The sequence below is a fragment of the Alosa alosa genome, chromosome 18 (genome assembly GCF_017589495.1).
Source record: "Alosa alosa isolate M-15738 ecotype Scorff River chromosome 18, AALO_Geno_1.1, whole genome shotgun sequence".
NCBI classification, from domain to species: domain Eukaryota; kingdom Metazoa; phylum Chordata; class Actinopteri; order Clupeiformes; family Clupeidae; genus Alosa; species Alosa alosa.
Window position 1 is genome coordinate 10,833,814 of NC_063206.1, and position 25,536 is coordinate 10,859,349.

The 25,536-nt window shown below is 40.7% G+C and overlaps 1 protein-coding gene across 6 annotated transcripts; it reads right to left on the reverse strand.

Moving 5' to 3' along the window:
* Window positions 1-77: 77 nt before the first annotated feature.
* Window positions 78-24,400, reverse strand: blnk (B cell linker). Of its 6 annotated transcripts, none has more exons than XM_048269950.1 (25): window positions 24,288-24,400; window positions 23,930-23,992; window positions 18,143-18,189; window positions 15,982-16,047; window positions 13,164-13,220; window positions 9,020-9,066; window positions 8,551-8,591; window positions 8,213-8,330; window positions 6,654-6,760; window positions 5,930-5,993; window positions 5,746-5,802; window positions 5,583-5,608; window positions 5,343-5,362; window positions 4,781-4,837; window positions 3,981-4,017; window positions 3,595-3,652; window positions 3,261-3,318; window positions 3,142-3,166; window positions 2,994-3,030; window positions 2,530-2,602; window positions 2,418-2,434; window positions 2,195-2,226; window positions 1,601-1,684; window positions 1,178-1,333; window positions 78-490 (listed from the first exon to the last, which is right to left on the reverse strand). In XM_048269950.1, exons 1-25 carry the CDS (start codon window positions 24,360-24,362, stop codon window positions 374-376), a joined length of 1,539 nt encoding a protein of 512 aa, XP_048125907.1. In that variant the 5' UTR covers window positions 24,363-24,400; the 3' UTR covers window positions 78-373. The 6 variants fall into 6 exon arrangements, with proteins under 6 accessions (XP_048125907.1, XP_048125906.1, XP_048125908.1 ...); XM_048269949.1 differs by having other exon boundaries at window positions 2,195-2,229; XM_048269951.1 differs by lacking the exon at window positions 13,164-13,220 and having other exon boundaries at window positions 2,195-2,229.
* Window positions 24,401-25,536: the final 1,136 nt, after the last annotated feature.

A 25,536-nucleotide genomic window follows, 5' to 3' on the forward strand; every position in this document is an offset into this window, starting at 1 on the left:
GAACTTACAAAAAAAATGCTGACAGTAATGGTGTTTGAGTATATAAATGAAAACGTTATAAATTAGAGAGCCCAGGGTGAAAACTCCAATTGAATTTATAGAACATAATAGCAATGTTAACAGTCCAACGGAATGTACATGTGCTCTGTTTAAACATGTCATCCCTGGTATTACTACATCCACGGTACATTAAAACATCCCTACATACTGTATATCCATACTTCCGAGTCAAGTCATGGTCTGCGTATACACTGAGTAAAGTTTTGGTCAGTTTCAGACACAGTTCATCTGTACATTGGCCTTTTCGGAGTTAAGACCTGACGTCCAGAGCCATATTGCTTCCGGCCTCTGCTGAAGCCCCACATCAGGACTCTCAGACCTGGATGGGATGCAGCAGCTTGGTGGAGTCTTTGGTGTTGCTCTGGCTGTCAATCAAAACCAGAGGGTTGCGCTGATGGTTCTCAATGATGTGCGAGACGGAGCTGAAATGCTTCAGGGGAAACAGAAATGGGAGAACTGATGAAGTGATACTGCGTGTGCAGCACTATTGGTACCCTAGTCACTTCTTATTACTAATCACACCTTAAGACGGTGCCAATTCAGGCTTAAGGGCCAGATAGACACCGTGGCACTGAGCTTTTAATCACAGCACTCCCACAGTGTGGGAGTCAGTGATAACAGGGAGGAAAAACTAGTTATTTATAAACAGGCTAATGTATATAATTTACTTAAAGGTGCCATGTGTAAGAATTGAGGTAAAAATATCCAAAAAATGAGCTACACGCATCAAAAGAATGAGAAAAAAATAAGGGCGATGATGTAATTAAAAAAATGACAAGGTATAGTGCTGCAGAGATAATAACCTGAATTAGCATGCTAAATTACTAGCCACAGCCCGACAGTTGTCATAATACCAGTTTCGGCCATGGGAGGCGGTATGCGGGCAACATAACCGCCAGCCAAACTGCAATACACGTGTCTCGGTTGTTACTCTAGGGTAGACCAACTCACTTTCTGGAGGTATACTGCCCCCATCTTTTATGGAATGTGGAGTATGAATTTATTTTTTGCCGGACATTACACATGGCACCTTTAAAGAAGAGTTATGCATGACATTATATCTTTTTAAGTTAAAATAATGCAAAGAAAAGAACAAGACTGCTGGTGTCCACCCTACCTCCTCTCCCATCTTCTCCCTGCCCAGGGCATACTGCTGTGAGGTGGGGAGGAAGCGGATGGGGATGTTGTAGACGTGACCGTTGTAGAACACCACCAGGGTGAAAGGCTGTTGTGTGTCATGCCCCGAGCTCTTTCTCACCAGGTATGCTCCGTCCTGAAATGATAAAACTGTCAGACAGGCATTCTGAACAAATTTCAACCACATCTTGTGCATGCTAATTGAATATGTGCCATCCAAACTATTTCCCAATATAATTACCGGTTAAGCTAAATCATTTTGGTTGGCATTCATCACCATGCTCAAAGGATGTAATTATGGTAATAAGGAGTTATGTGAAGAATCCTAGTGTCGTTAAAATATGTCCAAAAGTTTCCTGACAAAATGGATATGTATTCATTGAATTATACAGGTCAGACTTGCCCTGTTTGCACGCAACAACGCTTTTTCAGCCATCTTACGGTCACACGTGGTAGTATACCAGGGTTTCTTGAGAACACCGGCTTTCTGAAAAGCAGAAGTTGTGTGGTTATTTGAAATAACAGAAGTGTTTTTTTTTCTTCTTTGAATTGACTGGTTTTATTATCAAACAAAGCAATACATGAAGTGTTTGTTTTAAGACTTCTGTCCACCACGTATCTGTGTCTATTCTGAGAAGCCAACTGCTGACCTGACAGGTATGTTTAGAAGCTATAGCATGGCAGGGGAGTTATAGCTGTTTCCTCAGTAGGCCTAGGTCAAACTCAATGTCAGCTCTAGCTGTAAATACAATGGCAACAATGGTGCCAACTTTCAATTTAAAAATAGCATCATGCCAACGTCAAAGTTGTGATCATCAGTTCCAAGTATATACGACTATCAAATGAAAATGGCCTGATAAAGGAGGGATGCCTTTTGTTTAACAAAGCCAATTGCATCATAAAACTACTCATTACTGACTGTAATTTGTCTGTAATTGTGTAATTGTCTGTAAATGTGTCTGTAATCACTGTTAAAGGTGAGGATTAGTGATCTTACCTCCTCTGATTCTCTACTTTCATTCTCTGTTGCTGCTGGGTGTTTTAAAGAAAAGTATTTTTAAAAGTTCACAAAAATGTACAGTAGGCTACATCACAAAATAAAATTATTTATCTCTGTGACCATACTGATAGCATAATAAAAGCAACACTCTGGATAACGTTATGTGATTTTTTTCCTGATATAGTGTTAGGTAGAGAAATAGTGAAAGTTTCTTTCTCACCCTGAGGTACAGAAAACCTGTGGGAGAAAGTAGAATAGGGGACTTTAGATATGAAAGAGGAAACAAGGCTCCACAGAGATGCAATACTTCTGTGTCTTGATGCTGGCCTTACCTGGCCAGGTGGAAATCCCTGCGTGGAGACCGTGACTGGGGTTCTGGTGGACTTGGCCGTCCATGGAGTGAGGCTAGAACAGAGACGTCAAAAAAGACCTTGGATTATTGCATCATATAATAGGGTAAATACATGAGTGAAGAGAGTGAGGATGTTTTAGGTATGTATTTCAGTTTCAGTTCTGTAGCACTTGGGCATTTGAGTGTAGATTTGCTTGTGGATGGTGAATTAATTTTGTTGGCAAATCAGGGAAATCTAAACAGTCAAAAAACAAATATAGTGTTCATGTAGTTGGTTCTTAGCATGTTTCCACTAAAAACTTCAGAATAGAATATACGTGTATTTAAGTTAATGATCTGTCTTAAATAAAGGCAAATGTTTTGGTTAATTCCTACCAAATGTTTGAAGGTGGAATTGGCAACTATACTGCACTTATAATAGCAGTAATAAATATTAGCTGATACCTTCATGGTCTCTGGTGCCTGGAATGCTTGGTGGTTTCTGGAACATTAAAAAAGGAACATAATACAGGAATCCACAACAAAAAATACTACTCATACTACATAAATCAATAATAAAAACAGACAAAAAAATATGCATAAAAATGCATACCGGTTTTGCCAGTAGATTTTTCCTCCTGGAAAAATAAATATAAAGTTAGCACTCTGAAACTGAAAGAAAGAGACTCTGCCATGGTGGTGTTTACTTTCTACTTCATTGTGAATACATACGTTTTTGGAAGAGGCATGGGAGGTGTAGGAGCAAGTTTTTCTGTCTTTACACTCATTTCTAAAATAACATGTGAGACAGATGCTGTGATGAGAGGTGAAGGGTTTATCTTGTTATATCATGCATGAGATGAAAGCTGATAAATAAATGACTAGGTTTCCAACTCCTTATAATGATTGTAAAATGTACAGAATTTTGAAAATATAAAGAACAGACCACTCTGTGTATAACAAAATAAAATGACATTCAGTGGCATTCAAATAAAAACGGTTAGATACTGAATAGAAAAAATGTTAGATACTGCATAGCTATTAATGAATAAAGAGAAATTCAGACTTTCAACTCCATCGCAGATCTCATATTCTTCATCATCATCATCAGCATCAACAGGTTCCTGTTGGGAAACAGGAAACAGGGTACTAAAGATGCCTAAGCACAAAAAGAATGACTGTAATTCTTTCTCTTCAGTTAAAACACAAAGGACTGAGGTGCATAATGTAGATACAGAAATGTCATTTATTTTGTAGCTTTTTGGTCAAATCTAGAACACACACATCAAGAGCACACACACACACACACACACACACACACACACACACACACACACACACACACACACACCAGAGAGAGAGAGACCATATGCACCCACAGGAATTACAGGCTGTTTATCATCATTTTAATCATACCAATGGAAGCATGAGTGTGTCAGAGAATATACTTACTGGCTTGGGCGGAGGTGCTGGCTTCCGCTTATGCAGTCTGGGATGACAAAAGCCACAGAAACATCAGAATGTTGGCTTGCACTGTCTGTTTAAAATCTTCAATCTCACAGGAAAACATGCTCTGGTGCACAACATGAAAATACTGATTCATTTTGACTGTTCAATGCAACAGTTCAGCCCTCTCCATCAAGGCATAGACGTGTAATGACTTTTGGAGCCTATTTCATGGCTTAAAAGAGTGATTTACTTTGACATAGCAAAGCTGCCAAAGACTATGCTATATCTTATTCAGTTGCAATATTCCGGTGTTACTCAACTGTGTCGTTTTGGTCCCAAAAGTTACACTCATTATCATCCAAACATAAGACCTAGGTTGTTGTTAGACCGGAGTTTCTCTTGAACATATGGGTCAGGTTTGTTCTTGGCCCACCACCAAAGCACTTTTCCTCTGTTGTACGCATGCTATTTGTTTATCCAGCTCCGGCTTTGGAAATAACAATGTCCACAGACAAGGTAGAGTACAGTATGTTGCATGATTTTATGAAAGTATAATGTATTGAAACAGCAGAAGCAAATCAAATTTCTAGTTTCTTATGTCTCATTCCATCAAACTACAGATCCGCTACCCAATCTGGCAAACTTGCATTGTGCGGTTATAGCCGATAGAGGGTCGCAAAGTGAATTCAAAAGTGCCGATCACCCTGCATCGAGTTGATAAACCACTGAAACGATTTTGGAAACATTATTTTAAGGTACAAAATAATCATTGGTGTTGCTTTAAGACTGAAGGAGTGCAGTACCGTGGGCTGGGTCTGGGGGGTCTCCTCTGTGAGGGAGGCTGAAGTTGAGATCTGGACCTGTGGAAGAAAACCCATAGTGAGTGATGAAATATTCACGGGGGGGGGGTTTTATTGTAAAATGCTGACGTGGGTGGGAAAAGCAGAAGTTGACACGGTGGGTGGCTGATGGGTCATGAGGACTGACCATAACTGTGTCACGATGAGAACACATTGACAGTACAGTCATAGGCCAGTAGTTTCTATGAGACAAAAACTGATTCGTTTTTTTTATGGTAAAAGAATGAGTGAATGAATCAATGAATTCATGGTATGGCATGTATGCCTTTTTTAAACGAAACAATGTGTAAATACAACCCCATTTTCAAATTGTTGTGACACTGTGCTCAATGTAAATGAAAAGAGAATGTGATGACCTGCACACTCATATTTATTTCCAAAAAGAACAAAAGGTTGAAAATTGCTATTTTATGGAAAAAAAGCTCATTTTGAATATGAGGCCAGCAACATATGTGCCTCAATGTTTTTGGAAACAGGGTTGCAAATGAGATATGGTGACACTAACCTTGACATTGAGACACCATCCTGTTGAGAGATGGACACAATTCAGTTGTAATAAACTTATATTTGGAATATTTGGAAAGTAAGACATTACAATAACTAAGACAGTTACAGTGACTGAATAATGTTTCCATTTAAGTGTACTTTTTGCTCCTAACTGTTCAAGATTACTGAAACTGTTATGTCATTTTAGAGAAGTTGGTAACAGAAAGACATATAAAAAATAATAAATTATAGTACTTACATTTGTGTCCGGAACCTCATATACATCTATGAATAAAACATTATGTCTGTGTATTACCACTCTGACAACTGAAACATTCCAGTTGGATATACAGTATGCAAGACAAAAGACACAGATCTGCATCCCACACACAGTATGCATTTGGACCCATCTGTAAATGTACCTGGTGGTGCTACACAATGGGGCCTCATTGGCTTCATAACTCTGTTCACAGGAGGGTCTATACAACCAACGTCAACACAACACAACCACAGTGTTAAAAAACGATTAGGAGATTATTCTATAGCATGCTTAAATTCCAAATGTATGGCCTCTGATGTTTGTTTTGTCATCAGCGCCTGACTTACGCAGAGAATTTCCTGACGGCTCAATGTAGTCATCATCAGTGGCTGCTTCTGGCTCAACATAATCCTGCAGAGAAGTGAGATTGTGAATTATAAAACAACATAATATGGGTTCAAATTCTGCTAACGATAATAGAACATATTAACTAACTACTTAATGACAATATTAGTTCACTATTATGATGAAAAGTCATATCAGATTAAATGCTTAGATTTTTTGAGAGAAGGATCATTATGGTCAATATACTTGGTAAAAAGGCATATTGATCATTTAAATCCAAGTTGATACACAATTGTTGTAAGTGGCTACTTAGAAATGTATTATATGAACTTACTGTATCAAACTTGAGAAATTACGAGGTACTGTTTTCTGTATGTCTATGAATACCAGCTACCTACCATCACAATTTGAAATCCACTGAGTGAAGATGTTCACTGTATGCCAAATAGATAATACAGCTTTGCAAAACATGCACTTGGGAGCAAAATATAGCACAGTTTAACACACTACTATTGATTCCCTAAAACCATTTGAATCAACATGAATATTTTATGTACAAACAAATATTATAGGAACGGCACATTCAATCAGACAGTCAGGTTTTGGGAAGTGGCTCCTGATACTTGTCAACACAATTATAATGTGAAAATCTTCACACGCTGGCAAACTACAGCAACCGATAGCTGATTTAGCTAATGAGAACTAAAAACAATCCTCCGGGCTTACCTCATCCTCCTCTTCTGACTGGGTCCTGGTGGGTAGAATAGGGGGTCGGGGTCGCGACTGTCGCTGAGCAATGCGAGGAGCTGGGCTCGGCCGCCTGGAACACCTGTCTGGAAAAGAGAAGTGGAAGGTAAAAGAAACAGGAAGTAGAAGAATGACTAAAGTTGCAAGAACCTTTTCACACAGACAAGATGGTGGTCTTCATGCTTCACCTGGTTTGACTTATAAGGGCCACATGTACGTGAGTTGCAAATCCCTCAAGGACCAAACACTATATTTTGTACCAAAGCAGCATGGGTTCAAAATGTTCCCATCATGCAGAGAGCACCAGGCATCACCGTGGGAGGTGTTCTCAGAATATGTATGTAAATAAGTGGAAATGAATGTGTAGAATGTCACATTAGACAACAGTTTCCATTTTTCATGACATTTAAGTCATTGGGCCCCATCTTACATCCGGTGCGTCATGGTGCCAAGCGTGACGCAAATCTTCTTCTTATCTTCCACTTCCACCGAAGTAATGATTTTACTGCCAAATGCTCGAGTTCAAAAGTTGTGAAATGAACAGTGCACCCACGGGTGTGTCAATGAAAAAAATAGGTGTGGTCAGGTGCATAGTGCAAAAATGGCTATTTTAAGGTCACTAAAAATGATAATGCCACTGACCAAGAAAAACCTGGTCTAAAGTGAAAGGCGTGTGTAAAAGGCGAAATGTAACAATTGGTGAGACAGCAACGAGTCTCAGGCAACATGACTGGTCTGCGTGGATGTGCTCAGGATTTTTATTCAGTCATTCGAATATTATTGGGGTAAGTGTTACTTTTTTTCAGGTTATGCTTTCGATTGTATCCCCTTGTCAGTCAATAGTGAAAGTAAATAGTAAAAAGTAAAAAGTGTAAAAAGTGTAAGACCTTGTTTTGTCGTTGCCTATGAGACCGCAGTGCAGTTCATTTCAGGTTGGATATTCGACTGGGTGAAACCAGCCACAATGAATATACTGAATATCTGTTGAATATCCAACCTGAAACTAACTTCACCGCAGTGCCTCTGAGTTCAAATAATAGGCAGGTGTAGATGCATGTAAGCTATACTCTGCTAGTCAAACACACATTTTAGTAATCCTGGTTTTGCATACACGGATTCACAGATTCCTTCTGCAGAGACGCGCTCACTCGTCGTCAAAATACCAACAAACTGTTTAATGTTGCTCTCCTTACTCTTAATGGGAATGATAGATGTCACTCTCATTGGTTTAATGGATGTTACGCCCAAAACACAGCCATGACTAATTAAGAAACATAACAACCCATTTCAACAATGCACCTAGCATCTAGCAAACATTTCACGCTGTCAAGATACTAGACTAGACATGCCCTAAATGTGCTTAAACCATACACTTCAGACCATGTGTTTCAGACCGTAAAGATAGGGCCCATTGAGGACACACAAGGACTATGGCTTAGTCTATATCTATTTAGTATATATATATAGAACTTTGTCTAAAGTCAGTGTTTAGTCTTAATCGCACATCAAATGTGGTGCACGTGCAGGACTTAACATACCTGCGTACTCCTCTCTGTGTACAGACATGGAGGAGGTGGGGTTGAAAACTCTCTCACATGGTGGTGGCTCGTAGCTGTCATCATTCTCAGCCTGTGGGTCCTCATATGTGTCACTGTCCTAGAATGTTAAATCAGCATTTATTATTTCACTATTAGATGGCTTCATTTTAAAGTAGAGTGTTTTTCTGCCTTAAATATCTAGAAGGTTCCGTATGTTTCCAATGTATTGCAAACTAATCATTTCACAGGGTGAAATTGAGCTCCTGAGACATTAGAGTATTGAAGAGTACCACACTGTAAAATGCTGTTTCACAACTTAAAAAGCCATGTGCACTTACAAAGTCTGATCCGGAACTGATCTTCCCGTCTCCATTGTCCTCTGTACAAAGACAACAAAGAGCAATTGGTCAGTGTCAGACCATCATTTTGAAAACGATCTCTTTGTTATGACTGTCACAGCACAACCTGTCTTTGAGACACACATCTTTCAACTTTATCCTGTAATAAGCAAAAGGAAACAGGAAAATTATAGGAAAGCGAGGGAGTCCCAAGATGGTCTACCTCCATAATATTCAAGGTAGGTGTAACGCACACCAAGGACTAACTGGCGAGATGCTAGCTACTGGTAAATCACTCAGAGAGGCAGGTAGAGAAGTGTCACACACTCCCTATCAATATAATTATTAAACAATAACACTTCATCAGACCTCCATAATATCATCCTTGGTCAGGAACCCTTCCCTTATAAACCTGTGTCAATTTCTGCTGTAACTGCCTGCATTACATTAAACATTGCTTTTGTCATACCTCTGTAGTCTCGGTCAGGTAATCGAGGAGGTGCCTTGTTTTTCATCCTGCAACAAAGACATCCACACTTTGATTTCATGAACAAAACAAAGAACTGACCCATTATCATATCAGGCACAATGAATAAATAGCAAAAATGCCTGTTACAACATTATGGGATAAAATCTTTCTTGAGACAGATATCTTGAGACACAACAACTTGTGCACAAAACATGTATAACAGGTTTGTGGTTATTCAAGCTCATGCTCATGCATACACAAGACAGGCAAGTACTTTGCGTCCTCTTTTGAGGTTAGTGCATCTCTAAAAACAGGCCTTGACATGAGTTACACTGTAGTGAAGCAAACATGCAAGCATCTACTCTTGTTACACAACAACGTTAGCCAGCATGAATGCATGTACTCGGGAGAGATATAATTAGTGACATACACAACGTCTGGTTAGTCTGAAAAAAGCACTACTGAAACTTTATTAGTGTGGCGGCACTGTACAACACACTAGCTGATGAAGAGTAAAACAAGCACAACAAACTGCAGTGAGTTGGGAGAGAGAAAGCAAGAACACATAGGCTACTACTGGCCAATCCTCTCCAAGTGTTTAGAATTGGACTCTGGGCGTTTGGGAACAGCTGAGGGAGGAGGCTACTTGAAACTGTGAGTTTTGGTCGGTGTGAGCGAGCGGACTTTCAGTTGACAGTAATTAACACCCTTTTGAACAATCTAAGCTGTGCGAACGTCAGAGGGCGGTCTACGCTGATTCATCATTAGTGAGACACGAGGACAACTGCATGCAATTCCTATCAGCATAACAATAGTGGCGGCTGCTGAAGCGTCAGCATAAGCGGCAGCCCTCGTTTCGTTTAAGACGGACGCGGTCAAGACAAGCAAGTTTACCTGTGCAAGTTCACCGAGCACAGGCACCGACAACGGTAAAATGTGCCGTTCCACCATATCTGTTATCACCGGCCATTGCAGAAAACGGCATCATGCCAAAAGGGGCAGAAATCGCCTTAACCTCCAGGAACTTAAACGGCCCTCACCGACAGAAACCTCCTTCTCCATGGGCTTGTGGAACTGTCAATCCGCAGTCAACAAAACAGACTTCATAGCTGGCTATGCCAACCACCTTTCATTGGAACTCCTTGCTCTCACTGAGACTTGGATCAAACCAGAGAACACTGCCACCCCGGCTGCACTCTCCACTAACCTTACACTATCCCACACCCCTCGCCTATCTGGACAAGGAGGCGGGGACGGGCCTGCTGATCTCCAACAAATGGAAATTCACCCGCTACTGCCTTCAAACAAATATGTCTCATTCGAATTCCATGCCATCACAGTGATCGCCCCAGCAAAACTCTACGTGCTGGTCATCTACCGCCCTCCAGGCCAACTAGGCGACTTTATTGGCGAACTTGACACTCTGCTATCCTCCATCCCTGAGCATGACTGTCCGCTTCTTGTTCTCGGTGATATGAACATCCACTTAGATGCCCCAGGCTCAGCGGACTTTTTGGCCCTGGTCCCTCCTTTGACCTCGAACTGGTTCAAAGCCCACCCGACTCACAAAGCTGGCAAAGAGCTTGACTTGATCTTCACTCGGAAATGCAGCACAGACACCCTCATGGTGACGCCTCTCCATCTTTCTGACCACTTCTTCATCCAGTTCAACGTCAGCCTGACAGAACAGCCTCCGGCTCCTCAGCCGATGGTCACGTTCTGCCGCAACATCCGGAACCTGTCTCCAATGCACTTCTCCTCTGTGGTTGCCTCCGGTCTACCTCCACTCAACACCTTCTCCTCTCTGGAGGTTAATGAGGCCACTGACTCGCTCTGCTCCACACTGACCTGCGTGTCTAGGCGAGCTGTGCCCTCTTACCACAAGGCCAGCTCGATCCAAACATTCTCATCCATGGCTAAATGATACCCTCCGACAAGAGCGCACCAAACTCAGAGCCGCTGGAGAGGAAATGGCACAAATCCAAACTAGCTGGCGACCTCAAAACTACCAGACACTCCTGACCTCCTTCTCAGCCAGCATCACTGCTGCTAAGACTGCTTTCTACAATGACAAAATCAACAGCTACAGACACTTTCGAAAACTTTTCTTAACCTTCAAATCGCTACTCAACCCTCAGCTGCCTCCTCCTCCATCCAGCCTTACTGCAGATACCCTCGCCTCATTTTTTCAAAAACAAAGTGGCGGCAATCAGCAGTCAATTCTCTACATGCCCACTCAACGATCTGACTCAGATACCGCGACTCCTACAACCTCTAGGGACTGCTGGAACATCTTTTTCGGCATTCACGCCTCTCTCCGAGAGTGAAGTGTCCAGACTCCTGACATGCAGCCGTCCTACCACATGCTCGCTGGACCCTATACCTACTGAGCCTACTTCAGTCCATCAGCCCGACCATCGCTCCAGCTATCACACATGTGATCAATGCCTCGCTAACCTCCGGCACATTTTCAACAGCATTCAAAATGGCCGGGTAACACCGTTACTTAAGAAAGCTTCTCTCAACCCTGCTCAAGTCGAGAACTACCGCCCTGTCTCACTACTGCCTTTCCTATCCAAAGGCATTGAGCGAGCAGTCTCCAAACAGGTCTCTGACTTCCTTTCACAGAACAACCTTCTGGATCCAAATCAGTCTGGGTTCAAAAGCGGCCACTCTACCGAAACGGCTCTGCTGTCTGTAACAGAAGCCTTAAAAGAAGCCAGGGCGACCTTTCGGTCATCAGTACTCATTCTGCTTGACTTATCGGTTGCCTTTGACACGGTTAATCACCGTATCCTTCTCTCTATACTCGCTGACATGGGAATCTCCGGTTCTGCTCTCTCCTGGTTTGAATCCTACCTCACAGGGACTTCGTTTAAGCGTTATCATGGCTTGGTCAGCTATCTGCACCTCACCATCTCACCACAGGGGTCCCCAGGGCTCAGTGCTGGGCCCCCCTCCTCTTTGCTATCTACACCACCTCCTTGGGACAGATTATCCGTTCGCCGCGGCTTCTCCATACCACTGCTATGCAGGCGACACACAGCTCTATCTGTCCTTTCCACCTGGCGACCCCCTGGTTTCAGCACGGATCTCAGATTGCCTTTCAGGCATAGCTACATGGATGAAGGCACACCACCTCCAGCTGAACCTCTCAAAGACTGAACTGCTGGTCATCCCAGCTAAACCTACCATACACCACGACATCAACATCAAATTTGACTCCCTGTCTGTTTCAATCGACCAGGACTGCAAGAAATCTAGGAGTTGTTCTCGACAACCAACTAAACTTCTCAGATCATGTTGCCTCAGTAAGCCCGGTCATGCCGTTTCGCACTCTACAACATCACGGAAAATCAGGACTTACTTGACTCAAGATGCTACCCAACTTCTGGTTCAGGCAATAGTCATCTCACGACTCGACTACTGCAATGCCCCTCCTGACAGGTCTCCCAGCCTGCGCAGTGAAACCACTTCAGATGATCCAGAACGCGGGCGGCGCCGCCTGGTCTACAACCAACCCAAAAGGGCACATGTTACCCCGCTGCTCATCCAGCTACACTGGCTACCTATGGCCCGCATCAAATTCAAGTCTCTAACGCTTGCCTACAAAGTAGTCTCGGTTCTGCTCCCACCTACTTGAATGCCCTCATACAGACTTACACTACCTCCAGACCGCCATCCCTCCTCTGACTAACGACGTCTAGCTCTACCACCGATGCGCTCAAGCCAATCCAAACTTTTCTCATCTGTTGTTCCTCGTTGGTGGAACACACTGCCAGTTCCTACAAGGGCAGGGACATCCTTCTCCACTTTCAAAAAACTCCTGAAGACCCAGCTCTTTAGAGAACATCTACTCTCATAGCAACACTTACAGCAAGTCTTACTGATCCTAGCACTCACCAGCCGTTTTAAACTGACAAGTAACTGTTAAAAACAGCACTCACCGACGCACTTATTCTTACTGTACTCTAATGTTTTTTAAACTGTCCTAAAATTGTGAGAATTGTTCTAAAACTTACTGTTTACCATGTTGTTAGTCGCTTTGGTTAAAAAAGTGTCAGCCAAATGTAATGTAATGTAATGTAAAAAACTTTGGTCCAAAAAAACAAAAACAAAAAAAAACAAAACACTCTGCTCATACCGGTCCAATGTACTTCTTCCAGTTTTGCGAATGAGAGCTGCTTGCTCATTCTGAAACCTGTAGTTTTGTGGGGGAACAACCAGACTTATCATTCAAATCTCTTGCTCCAACATGATTGTTAAAGAAGAGTAGGCCCATAGAAACATTATGATGTCTGTGAAATAGTAGGCAAATAGTAACATATTGTAGGCAGTTATGGACAACAGAAACCAGGGGTCAAAACAAGGTCGGAGCCATGAGTCAACATTGGGGGGAAACAAATGTGCATGGTGGGTGAAATAATTTCCTGCCATTTTATTATCTGTACAAATTCATGAACACATAGGGTGATATGTTTATATGTTTTCTTTTAAACAACAATGTCTAATAATACAATTTTGCCATTGTATCTTATGCCATTGAGAGCTGAACAAATTACAACCATAATCATATGAACATAAATTGGTATAGAATAAGTCCAGATATTGTGGTCAAAGTAGCAAATATTCGAAAACTTGGTTGTGCAATTTGCACACAAAAGGGGAAATTGTTTGTTTGGGAAGCACACCCTGAAGAAGGCTGTCTGCGGGTTGCTTCTCCTTATGTCTTTTAAATGTTCTATTATGAAATAGCCAGTAAAATAAAGGCTTTTTAAATCATTTTGAAGAGTGCCTTGGATTTCTTTTTTTCATAGTTTAGTCTAGGATGCAATTGTTTTGGTTTGAATATTGCTTGATCATCTCACCTCCTCACTTCCTTTTTCTCTTTTTAACCATTTAGCATACCATTTTCCAGTTTGTAACAAGTGATTATTTTAATGAGTAATACTACTAATTTAGTGTGTGTGTGTTTTATTTGAGCTTGGAGTAAAATTTCTTATAGGGGAAATTGTGTGCGCATAGCACGCAATGAAAACATTTCAACACACCTAAATAGGCCTAACTCATTAATTCCTTGCCTATTTGTAGAGCATTCATCAGGACCTGTTATTTGGCTCACCCTTCCACTCTCGTCTTCTTTCCCAGCATTCTTATCGGTCCTGGCAAGTATAAGTATACTGTAAGTATATATACTCTTTGGATCCCGTGAGGGAAATTTGGTCTCTGCATTTATCCCAATCCGTGAATTAATGAAACACACTCAGCACACAGTGAGGTGAAGCACACACTAATCCTGATGCAGTGAGCTGCCTGCTACAACAGCGGCGCTCGGGGAGCAGTGAGGGGTTAGGTGTCTTGCTCAAGGGCACTTCAGCCACTTCCTACTGGTCGGGGTTCGAACCGGCAACCCTCCAGCGCTAGTCCGAAGCGCTAACCAGTAGGCCACAGGCCCCTCTGCCTGTCCTCTCCTAACTCTTCAGGACTGTCTCATGTGTTCCTGTCTTTTATTGATGATAACAATTTTAATAACACATCCATCAGCTGCTCTGTGTCGGCTAGACAGACAGACTTGAGTCCACACTGGCCAGTATGAAATTGACCAGTGTAGACTCAAAAGTCTTCCAAAATGTTGCTTGGCATTGCTGGTATTGCATAATCTTGCTGAATTGAGATATTGAATTGAGAATAGCAACAGTTTCATAACTAGGGTTGGGTATTGTTCAAATTGGATCAATTTTGAAAATAAAATGTTTAGATAAAATATAAATATGTTGTTGTTATTCTTTATTCCAAGAGTAGGTTAGTCTATGTTGTAAGCCTCAACTGAACATACAAAAAGTGAATACATATCTACAAGTATTGATCCACAGACGCATTAAAACACTAAGGCCTTAATAATACATACAAATATATCTAGAGCAGCGACTCAAAATAACTAGTAGGTCTTATTGTTTTGAAGAATGTCAAAATAGGTGACAAACTTCTTTACCTGCTATTTATTTGCTATTACAAAGAGGTTATTGTGTTTAGGAATTGATGGACAGAACCAAATAAAAAAAAAACTGGGCAGCAACCCACGCGTACAATACAATACTATCTGTGCCGCTATGTGTGGGTTGCTGCCCAGTTTATGTTTTTAAATGTGACATAGTCATGTAAAATAAAGGCTTTTTATACATTTTTGGATACGAAAAGTGCCTTGGATTCCCTTCTTTTTCAAAAAAAAGTTTTTTCTTATCGGTCCTGTTTCAGGTTTTTTTCTTATCAATTCTACTTGATTGTATTTTGGTTCCTCACCTTACTACCAACATCTTATTACTTCCCATCAGGTGTCATTTCTCATCCTCAATGTATAACTTTGTAAAGGTGTGACTAAGATAACACAATGAAAGAACCTGTTATGTCCTTTCTGTGCACAAATTGTCAAACGCAATGCGAGATCTCATGCAGGCATAATGACATGGCGAGGCCAGTCCAACAGTAAGTACAGGTCTCATCGCTCCTGTCGGAGGCAGAAGTGGAAGTGAGACCGTAAGTCTGCAGATGTTTCCCTCCTGCTCTGTCTATTTTCAGAGACAACTAGTCCACCCATTGTATAGCGGTGTCTGTGTGGTATTCTACATTCTGTCTTTCCATTCTGAAAAAGAGGAATAAGACCCAAAACAGTTCAAAGCCTGATCCCTCCAGAGCGGGTTAGTGTGTCTCTTTCTGTGAAACAGTCTACAATTAACAATAGACTTCACTACCATCAAAACAGAAAAAAAAACCTCCAGCCCTGCATGGCAAAAGGAGCTCTCTTGCAAACCATGAAACCTTAAAGAAAGTCTCCAACATTGGTTGCTGACAAGGCTCATGGAAATCTGTCCCGGAAAACAACTGACTTAGTAATAATAAACAAATGAAACAAATTTCTGATAAGGTAATAGTTTTTGACATGACATGGGACTGGTAGAGCTTGCCTTTTCAGTCTGTTGAGGATGCTGTCATCATTCTTTTTGATGTCCTGAACCATCTTCTGTAGTTGCCTGAAAATCATTCAAACACAATTTCACTCAGTCCATTTCATTCAAACATTTTATTCTAATGCGTGCGCGCACACACACACACACACACACAAACAAACATACCATAGGATAGATAGATAAATAGATAAAGTTAGGAAAAAGTTTACACTAAATCAAACAGGGAGTCCAAGTTTTTAAAGACGTTTCACAAACTCCTACCGTAGCTTTTCATTGGCGGGAGCTGCTATCTTGTTCAGTTTATCCATTCTCTGTCAAAAATGTGGGTCTCATGAGTGAACGTCTGTCCTCCACTGATTGTCTGAACATATCGTGCTGTTTTAGCTCATGCGCCAGTATTACGGAATAGACAGTCGGCGCTTACGCGATTGGTCATCGACAGAATATGTCACTGATAGAAAAAAAAAACTGTTTTGAATTGTCACAGTCGGCTATGTGCACCAACAACATGGTAAGAGAGCGAAACCGTTTTTGTTCCGTTTTTCTTTCATTCTTTCTTTCAGCAAACTATAGGCTAGCCTCCGATTAAAAATAAATAAATAAAAACTGCGCAGAAGTCGGCTGTATTGTCAACATAATTGTGGTGGCTTGAGAAAAAACTGGCAATACTCCCACAGCTTACTGAATAGGACACAAGCCATTATTACGCACGTAACAATGTTTGACAATAAGTAAGGAAAAGAAATGGTGCTTATGTATTCCTAATAGTTGATAGTTATTATGCTAGTTCAACGAGATGTTAACACCAAGGTCAATAGTCTAAATGTGCATAGCAATGTAGCCTGCTGTAGTTTATTGAAAGTCAGAAAATCTGCTAAACTAATCGGTATAGATTCGTATTTTCTTCACAGAAAATTGGTTGTTGTCTGAGTGGGTTGTAAGACAGCCTTGATGAGTTTTCCTCCATAGCTTCAGTATTAGGCTATGTGTCACTAGATCATGGGTTTGTTAATGGGCCGCATTGTGCCACTGCCACATGAGGACCTATGACTAGGCCGACCTTTTAAACACATGAACATGTGGAAGGACCGTTACTTTCCTCTCCCCTCTGGTGTGGTTGTTTAATTATAGCAGCATTTAGTAAAAGGGTGTGCCTTTATTCATTATACAAATCTAATTTGGTGTAGGCCTCTACCAGCACTATCATATAAGTGACAATGAACAATAATGACATCCCTAAACATTTTCATCAAAACAGCGTGATGGAATGAAGTATTATACCGTATTGCATCCTCATCCTGCTATTTGAAGATGTAGTGCATTTCTCTTGCTCTTTCATTCATTCTATCATTTCCTCCTTTCACACTTTTTTACATAGCTTGATATTTGACTCATGTCCAAGGTGGAACCCAGTTGTTACTTCAGCTTTAAACCTTTTTTTACTTTTTTTTTTTTTTTTTTTTAAAGGTGCCATGTGTAAGAATTGAGGTAAAAATATCCAAAAAATGAGCTACACGCATCAAAAGAATGAGAAGAAATAATGGCGATGATGTCATTAAAAAAATGACAAGGTATAGTGCTGCAGAGATATCAACCTGAATTAGCATGCTAAATTACTAGCCACAGCCCGACAGGTGTCATAATACCAGTTTCGGCCATGGGAGGCGGTATGCGGGCAACATAACCGCCAGCCAAACTGCAATACACGTGTCTCGGTTGTTACTCGTAGACCAACTCACTTTCTGGAGGAATACTGCCCCCATCTTTCATGGAATGTGGAGTATGAATTGATTTTTTGCCGGATATTACATATGGCACCTTTAAACTAAATTGTATTGCTGTGGTTGCATTGCTTAACATATCTAATCTTGTTACTCTTCCACTTGCTCTAGAATTCATTCATAAATGTGCATGGCCAATGCAACAATGTCAATTTACATAATCTTGTTATGGGTGTTGTTTGGTGTAACTGCACAATTGTTTGCTTTAGCTCAAAGGGAAGTATAAGGGGCCCAAGATAACCTGAGTCACTGTGTGGTCAGATACATTGGTCAGACCTAATTTTATATTTGTACTTTGATTGAGTCAGACATTTATGATATGTCATGAAGATAATCACATCAGAGAGTCACGACATGTGGGGGAATGAGTGACTTACGGTCTGTGTATAGGACTAAATCTGCTGAGATCAATGTCTGTGATATTCTGTGAAAACAGAAAGAAAAGCTTAAAACATCAATAACTGTTTATTTCCAAAAGTAAAACACAGATACAACATAAAAGAGAGCAAAAGTACCTGAAGCGGATGTCCCATCTGTCTTCTGAGTAAAAGGTTAACTACAGCACATTATACCTTATATATATATTATTTTGCCTTAAAATGAAATCTGGCATGAACCCACTAGCCTGGCTCCCACCAACTGCTTCTCTTAATTTTCACATTCATTTTCTCACATTACATCCTAGGCCTACTTAATTTTGCTTAAGAGGAAGTTGCAACATCTTATCTGTTCATAGACATTTTCACAACCAGTCAGTGAATCAAAATAGGTTATATGGCAGTCTGAGAGAAACTCTATTTATATGATTTCATATAGGAAAGCAACATTTGAAATGCAATCTCGCTTTCAGTCTCAAAGCAATCTCAAAATACAGTTTCTCTCCTTATCTCGTCTAATTTCTCCTAAGGGTCCCTTAAGAGAAATAAGACGAGGTAAGAAGAAAAACTGTATTTTGAGAGGTTACAGTGAACTTAAATTTGGAATTCTGCAGCTGAGAAATATTCCCCCTCTTGTCCAATTGAAGTAATATTTCAGTAAGAAATAGGCAACAGGTGATATCTCAATAAGCTGCTGATTTAGCTGTCACAAAAAAAAAAGACAAGAAATGTTCCTTGTCATTAATTTTCATTGTCATTTGCCCTTTTTAAAGACAATGCTGGATGTTGCAGGGCTTAAATTTCACTGCGGGATTGCGGGTATTGCGCATAATTTGTTCAAGTCCCGCAACTCTAGCCATCATAATGCGAGAAATTCCCGCATACACTTTTACAGCCTGTCTGATGACGTTAATATAGCCTAATCATTAAGTGGCGTGAATGCGGTGCTATTGACCGGACTGATCAACTACCGAGTTGAATTGAACATAGCCTCATGCAGACGCACACACACGGAGAGAGAGAGAGAGAGAGAACCACTTTGCGCTTACGCAAATAGGCTACGCTACCATGGCAAACTTTTACATCTGGAAAGAGCTCCTTGGTAACTATCCTGCTAGCTCAGGTCACGTCAACACTTGATCCCAGAAAGATTGTCTTCGACATGTTAGTTTTTTGAACATTTATTGTATCTAATGACATAGAAAACATAATGATTTGCATACACATACCGCACTATGCACAACTTTTATTCACTAGCGACTATAGCCTAAAACCGTCAGGTTGAAGGGGGGCTAATTACTCCATAGAATTACTCTCACGTATTTTCTTAAAGTGACAGGCACTCAATTACACCTACTCATCAGCAATGTGCACTCAATTGGACCTACACACCACATTAAAGATATGCCTAAGTGTTATAGGTTAAACGTCAATATGAGGCATTCAAATTACTAAATATGTTTAGCTACTAGTAATTACTAGTAAAATGCTATACTTTAAAAAAATGCATTATTAAATAAATACACTCTATATGAATTCAAAAATATATGATAGAAACACATCACATAAGCTATCATTTTCAGTGTGTGTTTGTGTGTGTGGAGAGAGTCAAGCAGAATCTAGGATGTCCACTGTTGTGAATGATCCCACTACAGTATATATTACTGATGACGTCAGGGTGGTGGGGGCCCCAAAATCAAACACTTTTTAAAAAAAAGTATCAAGTATTGAAATCGCAATTCTTGACTTGGTATCAGAATCGACCCCCCTCCCCCAAATTGTGTAAATCCCCCCTACATGAATAACCTAAGGGGGGAATTCCCCCCCATTTTGAAAAATGAATTTTAAGCCCTGTGTTGCACATTTTGAAATCATTTGTGCATGTGAATTGTGATCCCAACAACAATTTCCCCTTGTAAGAACATATGATTTTCCTGAAATCGTTTTCAAATGTGAAATTGGACCCCATTTAAATTGACATGACCTGAGCAGCAGTCAATGCTATTATTATCAGTGATCCAGTGATTCTCTCCACAAGTAACAATTAAATGATTTCACCACAAGATGGCTCCACCTTCCAAGCAGTGGTATGCCAACACTTAAGTTTTACATCCTCCTAATGGGTAACCTCCTCTTGCCACATTTAACATGGGGTAAATGTGGGGTATGTGAAACGTATCACTTTGTTATATTACAGCCGCATATCCTGTTCAAGCACCTTACATAACCGCGGGCATAACTAAAATGATGGATTCTATATTGCTTCATATCAGTCACCTCTTCATGAATGTTAATAAAATCATTTTATGGTTTCTTTGATGGAAAGAGTGAGTCAGCCTCATTTCTGGAACAAGGGATTACTGTGAGATGATTAGCATAAAATATGCTGCAAATCCCAATCAATTATGCATTCTCTAAATGTATAATTTATTAAGCGAAGCCACCAAAGGTCCTGTCTCTCTGCCTTTCTCTTGTTCTTTACTTACAGAGTTCCCTTTCTTTCTCCAAATGAGTGGTTACAATGACTTTCATCATGCTGAAAGTTAAAGCTGTGACAAATAGTTCTCAGTAGGCTGGTGGATATCAGAGCTATTTCACTGATGGGCTATTCTATAGTAGCAAAAACGTATTCGGCAGGAGTCGAATGGTCTATTGGCTCAGTTGGTGTTTTCCAGGAATGAGACAGATGAGGGAAATGGTCTGTTTACTTTACAGCGGTAATGTTCAACTCTCTTTCTTTCTCTCTTTCTCTCTCTCTCTCTCTCTCTCTCTCTCTCACACACACACACATACACTCACTCTCTCTCACACACACACACACACACACACACACACACCTCAAGAAAAGAAGCAGGTTAAAAATGAAAACATCTGCTTAGCCTTTTGACACTGAATAAAATATAAAGCCTTCCATTCTGTCTAGACTGAATTATTTATAGCTGGGCTTACCAATGGTCAGGGAGACGGGCAGTCCACAGCCAGACAACCATTCCTGCATAATGAAAAGTCTCTCTCACCCTTTCGCTCTTTACCCTACCCTCTCTCTCTGTCTCAATCCATCTATCTGTCATAGACACCCCAGGCTCCGTGATAAGTTTAAAAAGGCACTTTTTGTCTTTACCATCTCTCTCATTCTTTGTTTGTTGTTTGTGTGGATCGTGGGACTGCAGTTCAATCAAGCCAAGCGATCAGCAGTTGCCATTTTAGGAAACGAAGAAGAAAGAAAAAAACCATGCACAAAATAAAATATGATCCTCGTCCCTGCAGCCAAAGCATCACCTTTACTCCTGGCCCCTCAAAACAAACAAGCGAACCAAAAAACAAACAAACAAACAACCAAACAAACCAAAAAACAAACAAACAAACCAAATAACATGTGAGATGTTGGGGTCACACTTTACTTCGATAGTCCGCCCACAGACACTGCACCTTCAGTTAGCTCTCCTCAGCTCACCAGTACTGACGCCATATACTGTAACTGATTAAACCTTGAATGTCCATGTTCAAGCAATGTCTAAATCCCGATGCTTTGTCGTCCTGCGTATATTATTGTCCACATGTTCTTTATGCCAGTGCTACCCACTAGAGGCCAGATGGTTTAATGCATCAAACCACAAATAAATATGCTGGCCTCGTCTCCCACACAAGATGACTTTTGTGGGGTGAGATGAGCACACACACACACACACACACACACACACACACACACACACACACACACAAACACACACACACATACACACACAAAACACACACACACACACACACACACACAAACACACACATACACACACTCACACACACATACACATACACACACACACACATCTTCACAGTCATTGTGCACATGTTGCTACCAATATTCAGGCCCTCAGTACTCCATATGGCAATTCAGGCACTGCCTAGCCCCTCTGGGTGATTTGCCACAGTTCGTGAGTTATTCACTAACACACTCAATTCTGTGATGTTTTGACATTTGCAGAAGCTACTTGGAATTCCATGTGTATGGAGCCAAAAAAAATCAAATTTGACAAGAAAAATCTGAAGCTAGGGGTCCATTACCTGACTGATGCTGTCAATAGGCCTGTGCATATTTTAGATCAGAGCAACTTGGTGGACCATCAAAGCCCATGTTTAAAATATTCATCAGTTCAATCAATTGACCTCAGGTCAGTCTCTGTAAGACTTATTCCCCTCCAAAAAGCCCCATATGAAATAATAAATGAAATTAAATGCAGAAGTCATCAATAAAAATATCCCTCGAAAGTGCACATAAAATTTGGATCCATTCGAAGCACAGCACTAGCTAACAGCCCTTCACTAGTATTGAAATAGGTATGGTTTTCAATCAAATGTTTGAAATGAGGAAGATGCATTGTGTAGTAACAACTTGTTGAAACCTAGCCAAGCAGGCTGATGAGACAATAGACTTGTGTGATTTAGATATTGATATTATCACCAAATCACACCATTCAGACAATAATTTCACCTGTGAAAACTAATTAGCTCTCCAGTGAAACAAAATAGTATTTATCTGCAAAAAAAGCAGAAAGGTTCAATGTGAACACATACAAACACGCTGATGTGCACATTCACCTATTCACTTACACACAGACACACACACCTATACACACAGATATCATATCATAGCACATGTGGTAATCATTAAAAGGTAGCCTAGATACACATATTATGATCTGTAGCCTTTTAAATTTGTATGGATTAGAAAAAACCCCAAAAACAAACAAAAAACAAATATGTTTTAACGTGTTTTGGTTCCTATCTGCACTGTGCACACTGAGCAAGTGAGATAAGCACATCCCTTATGACACATTGTAATACACATCTGAGACCTTAGGGCCTCTAACCTAAAACTGTTTTGGTACACTTTCTGAACAGATATATTAGACCTGCAGCAAACCAACAGGAAATCTGATGTCCTATCACTCAAGTTTCAGGTAATAATAAAAAAGTAATGCAAAAAACAGTTATTTTAATAGTGAAACAAAATAATAATTATCGGACCACATTTTCTCTAATGAAAGGTAAAGGTTATTGGGAGTAACAAGGAGTATTTAGTTTTATGTTTTTCTTTCCTAAATGACTTCAAAAAGAAGATTGGCGGTGTTCAGGAACTGAACATGAGCAGACTGAAAGCAACAATGCAAACCACTGCATCACCATGGCCTCAACCCCATGAAACCATGATAACAGCCACTGGATTAACCAATGAACATGTTGAAAGACCCAAGTTGACAACTGTGCTTGCTAGAGCATGTATGGCAGATGAATGGAGAGCATAAATACTCTTAACTGAATCAAAAGAATGCTTGAGTGCAGCACAAAACTATGGTTATGGTGAATGGTGAATGGTGCAACTTCCCTCACTGTACGTCATCTCATCCTTACTTCTCTTGTTACACATCTGTGAGAAGTTCCCTTTCAGAATCAACTCTCACTTGGGATTAGTTTCCTTATACTGTGATCACTGTTAAACATCTGTAAACAAAATATTTGTTGGAAGATAGAGGCAAAGGTTTGTTGAAACCAGACATGCCAGGACTGCATTTGTTGGTTAGACAAACCTGTCTCAGAGTAGATCTAAGGAAGTGAAATCCCCATGAGCTGGTTTTGATCGTAAAAATCAACAAAATATCTGACAGAATTGCGCCCGTGTTTATGGTTATAATAGCCAAAACATCAAGTACATGATGAATTGGTTTTAAATCAGCTGTTGATCTGCCTGTTGAAATCACCCAGGAAGCTTGGCATTAAAAGGGTACATACCAGAAACCAGCTTCCATCCATGTTCATTCTGCTCACAGTAGAGGCACATTCCCACATCCCATTCTGTAGGCAGCAGAACACACATGTAACCACACTGCTGCCTTAACAGTAAGACTGACTGATAAAATCACAGTTACAGTGCATATGGGAGAGCGTGACACATACTGTGGAATCAAACACCAAAGCTGTCTATGCCAGCACACTGACACAGACTAACACAACTCCTATTGATGAAAGCACGCTAACCTCTTACTTAGGTGCTGTTTGTATCACTGCCCAGATGACCCCTTAATACCATGTAAACATTAATAAACATGAACCAGTGAGGACTGCCAGAGGCGAGTCTTTGTCCACTAACCTGGCTCAGGAAGCTGGCCACCTCGGTCGGGTCCCAGTTCTCACACTGCTCCCTGCTCGGCAGGCTCAGGGCCATGGCTCTCCACTGGCCCCACGGCTCACTGTGATGGACAGAAGGCAGGCTGTCGCCAAGAGGAAGTGCTGTCTCGCTCTTCTCATTATTTAATAGCACTTCCCCTGTGTGGACACATCGTGTAAGTATATACACACGAGCACGCACGAGCACGCACGCACGCACACACACACATGCACACACACACACACACACACACACACAATGCAGTTAGCGTCTAACTAGAAGTGCAAAAAAAGCCGAAAAGTGCAATGTGAACACATACAAACACGCAGATGTACACATACTCACCTATTCACACACACATACACACACTCATATACACAAACACACACACCTATACACAGATATCATATCATAGCACAGGTGGTAATCATTTAAAAAGTAGCCTAGATAAACATATTGTGATTTGTAGCCTTTTAAATTTGTATGGATTAGAAAAAAATGTTTTGGTTCCTATCTATGAACTGTACACATTGAGCAAGTGAGGTAAGCACATCCCTTATAACACATCGTAATACACATCTGAGACTTTAAGGCCTCTAACCAATATATATTTTGGTACACTTTCTGAACAGATATAGTACACCTATGCAGCAAACCGGAAATCTGATGTCTCTGTCACTCAAGTATCAGGTAAAAAAGTAATGCATGCAGACTGAGGAAAAAACATTCAGTTTCTTTTCTCAAGACTCCATCACCCACAACACATGAAGTGACACAACATTTAAAAACAGATAGATAGAAACATAGTTAACATTTCCTGCAGCATGTACATGCATGACATTGCACCCACCAGAGTATTCCTATTGCAGGTAGCTTCAAAAGTGTAATGAATTATTTGACATACAATATGAGCAATGTGCTTGAGTACCATACCACTACCAGCCGGTGGGGACCAGCTTCAGATAGGCAGATGGTGTTTTTAGACCTGAAATGAACCGCACACATGCAAAAGTTCTGATATGTCCCAAAGAGGAACTTCCTTTAATGTAATGCCATGCTGTGACAGACGTGAACATTCAACAATAGAGTACTAAAGAGTGATGTTTCGTTTCCATGATGGCAGTTTCAATAGACTAGATCTAAACAAACTTTCTATTGTCACCACCAAAGATTCTAGAGCGGAGCAAGATAGCTCTGTTTCTGTACGTGACTGGCATGAAGTATGCTTTGA

Coding starts and splice junctions, on each gene's coding strand:
- blnk (XM_048269949.1), bottom strand. CDS start 24,362: ATGGCCCTGAGCCTGCCGAGCAGGGAGCAGTGTGAGAACTGGGACCCG. Junction 23,993..24,287: donor TGGCCAGCTTCCTGAGCCAG/GTTAGTGGACAA, acceptor TGCTGCCTACAG/AATGGGATGTGGGAATGTGC. Junction 1,334..1,600: donor CGTTGTTGCGTGCAAACAGG/GCAAGTCTGACC, acceptor TTATCATTTCAG/GACGGAGCATACCTGGTGAG.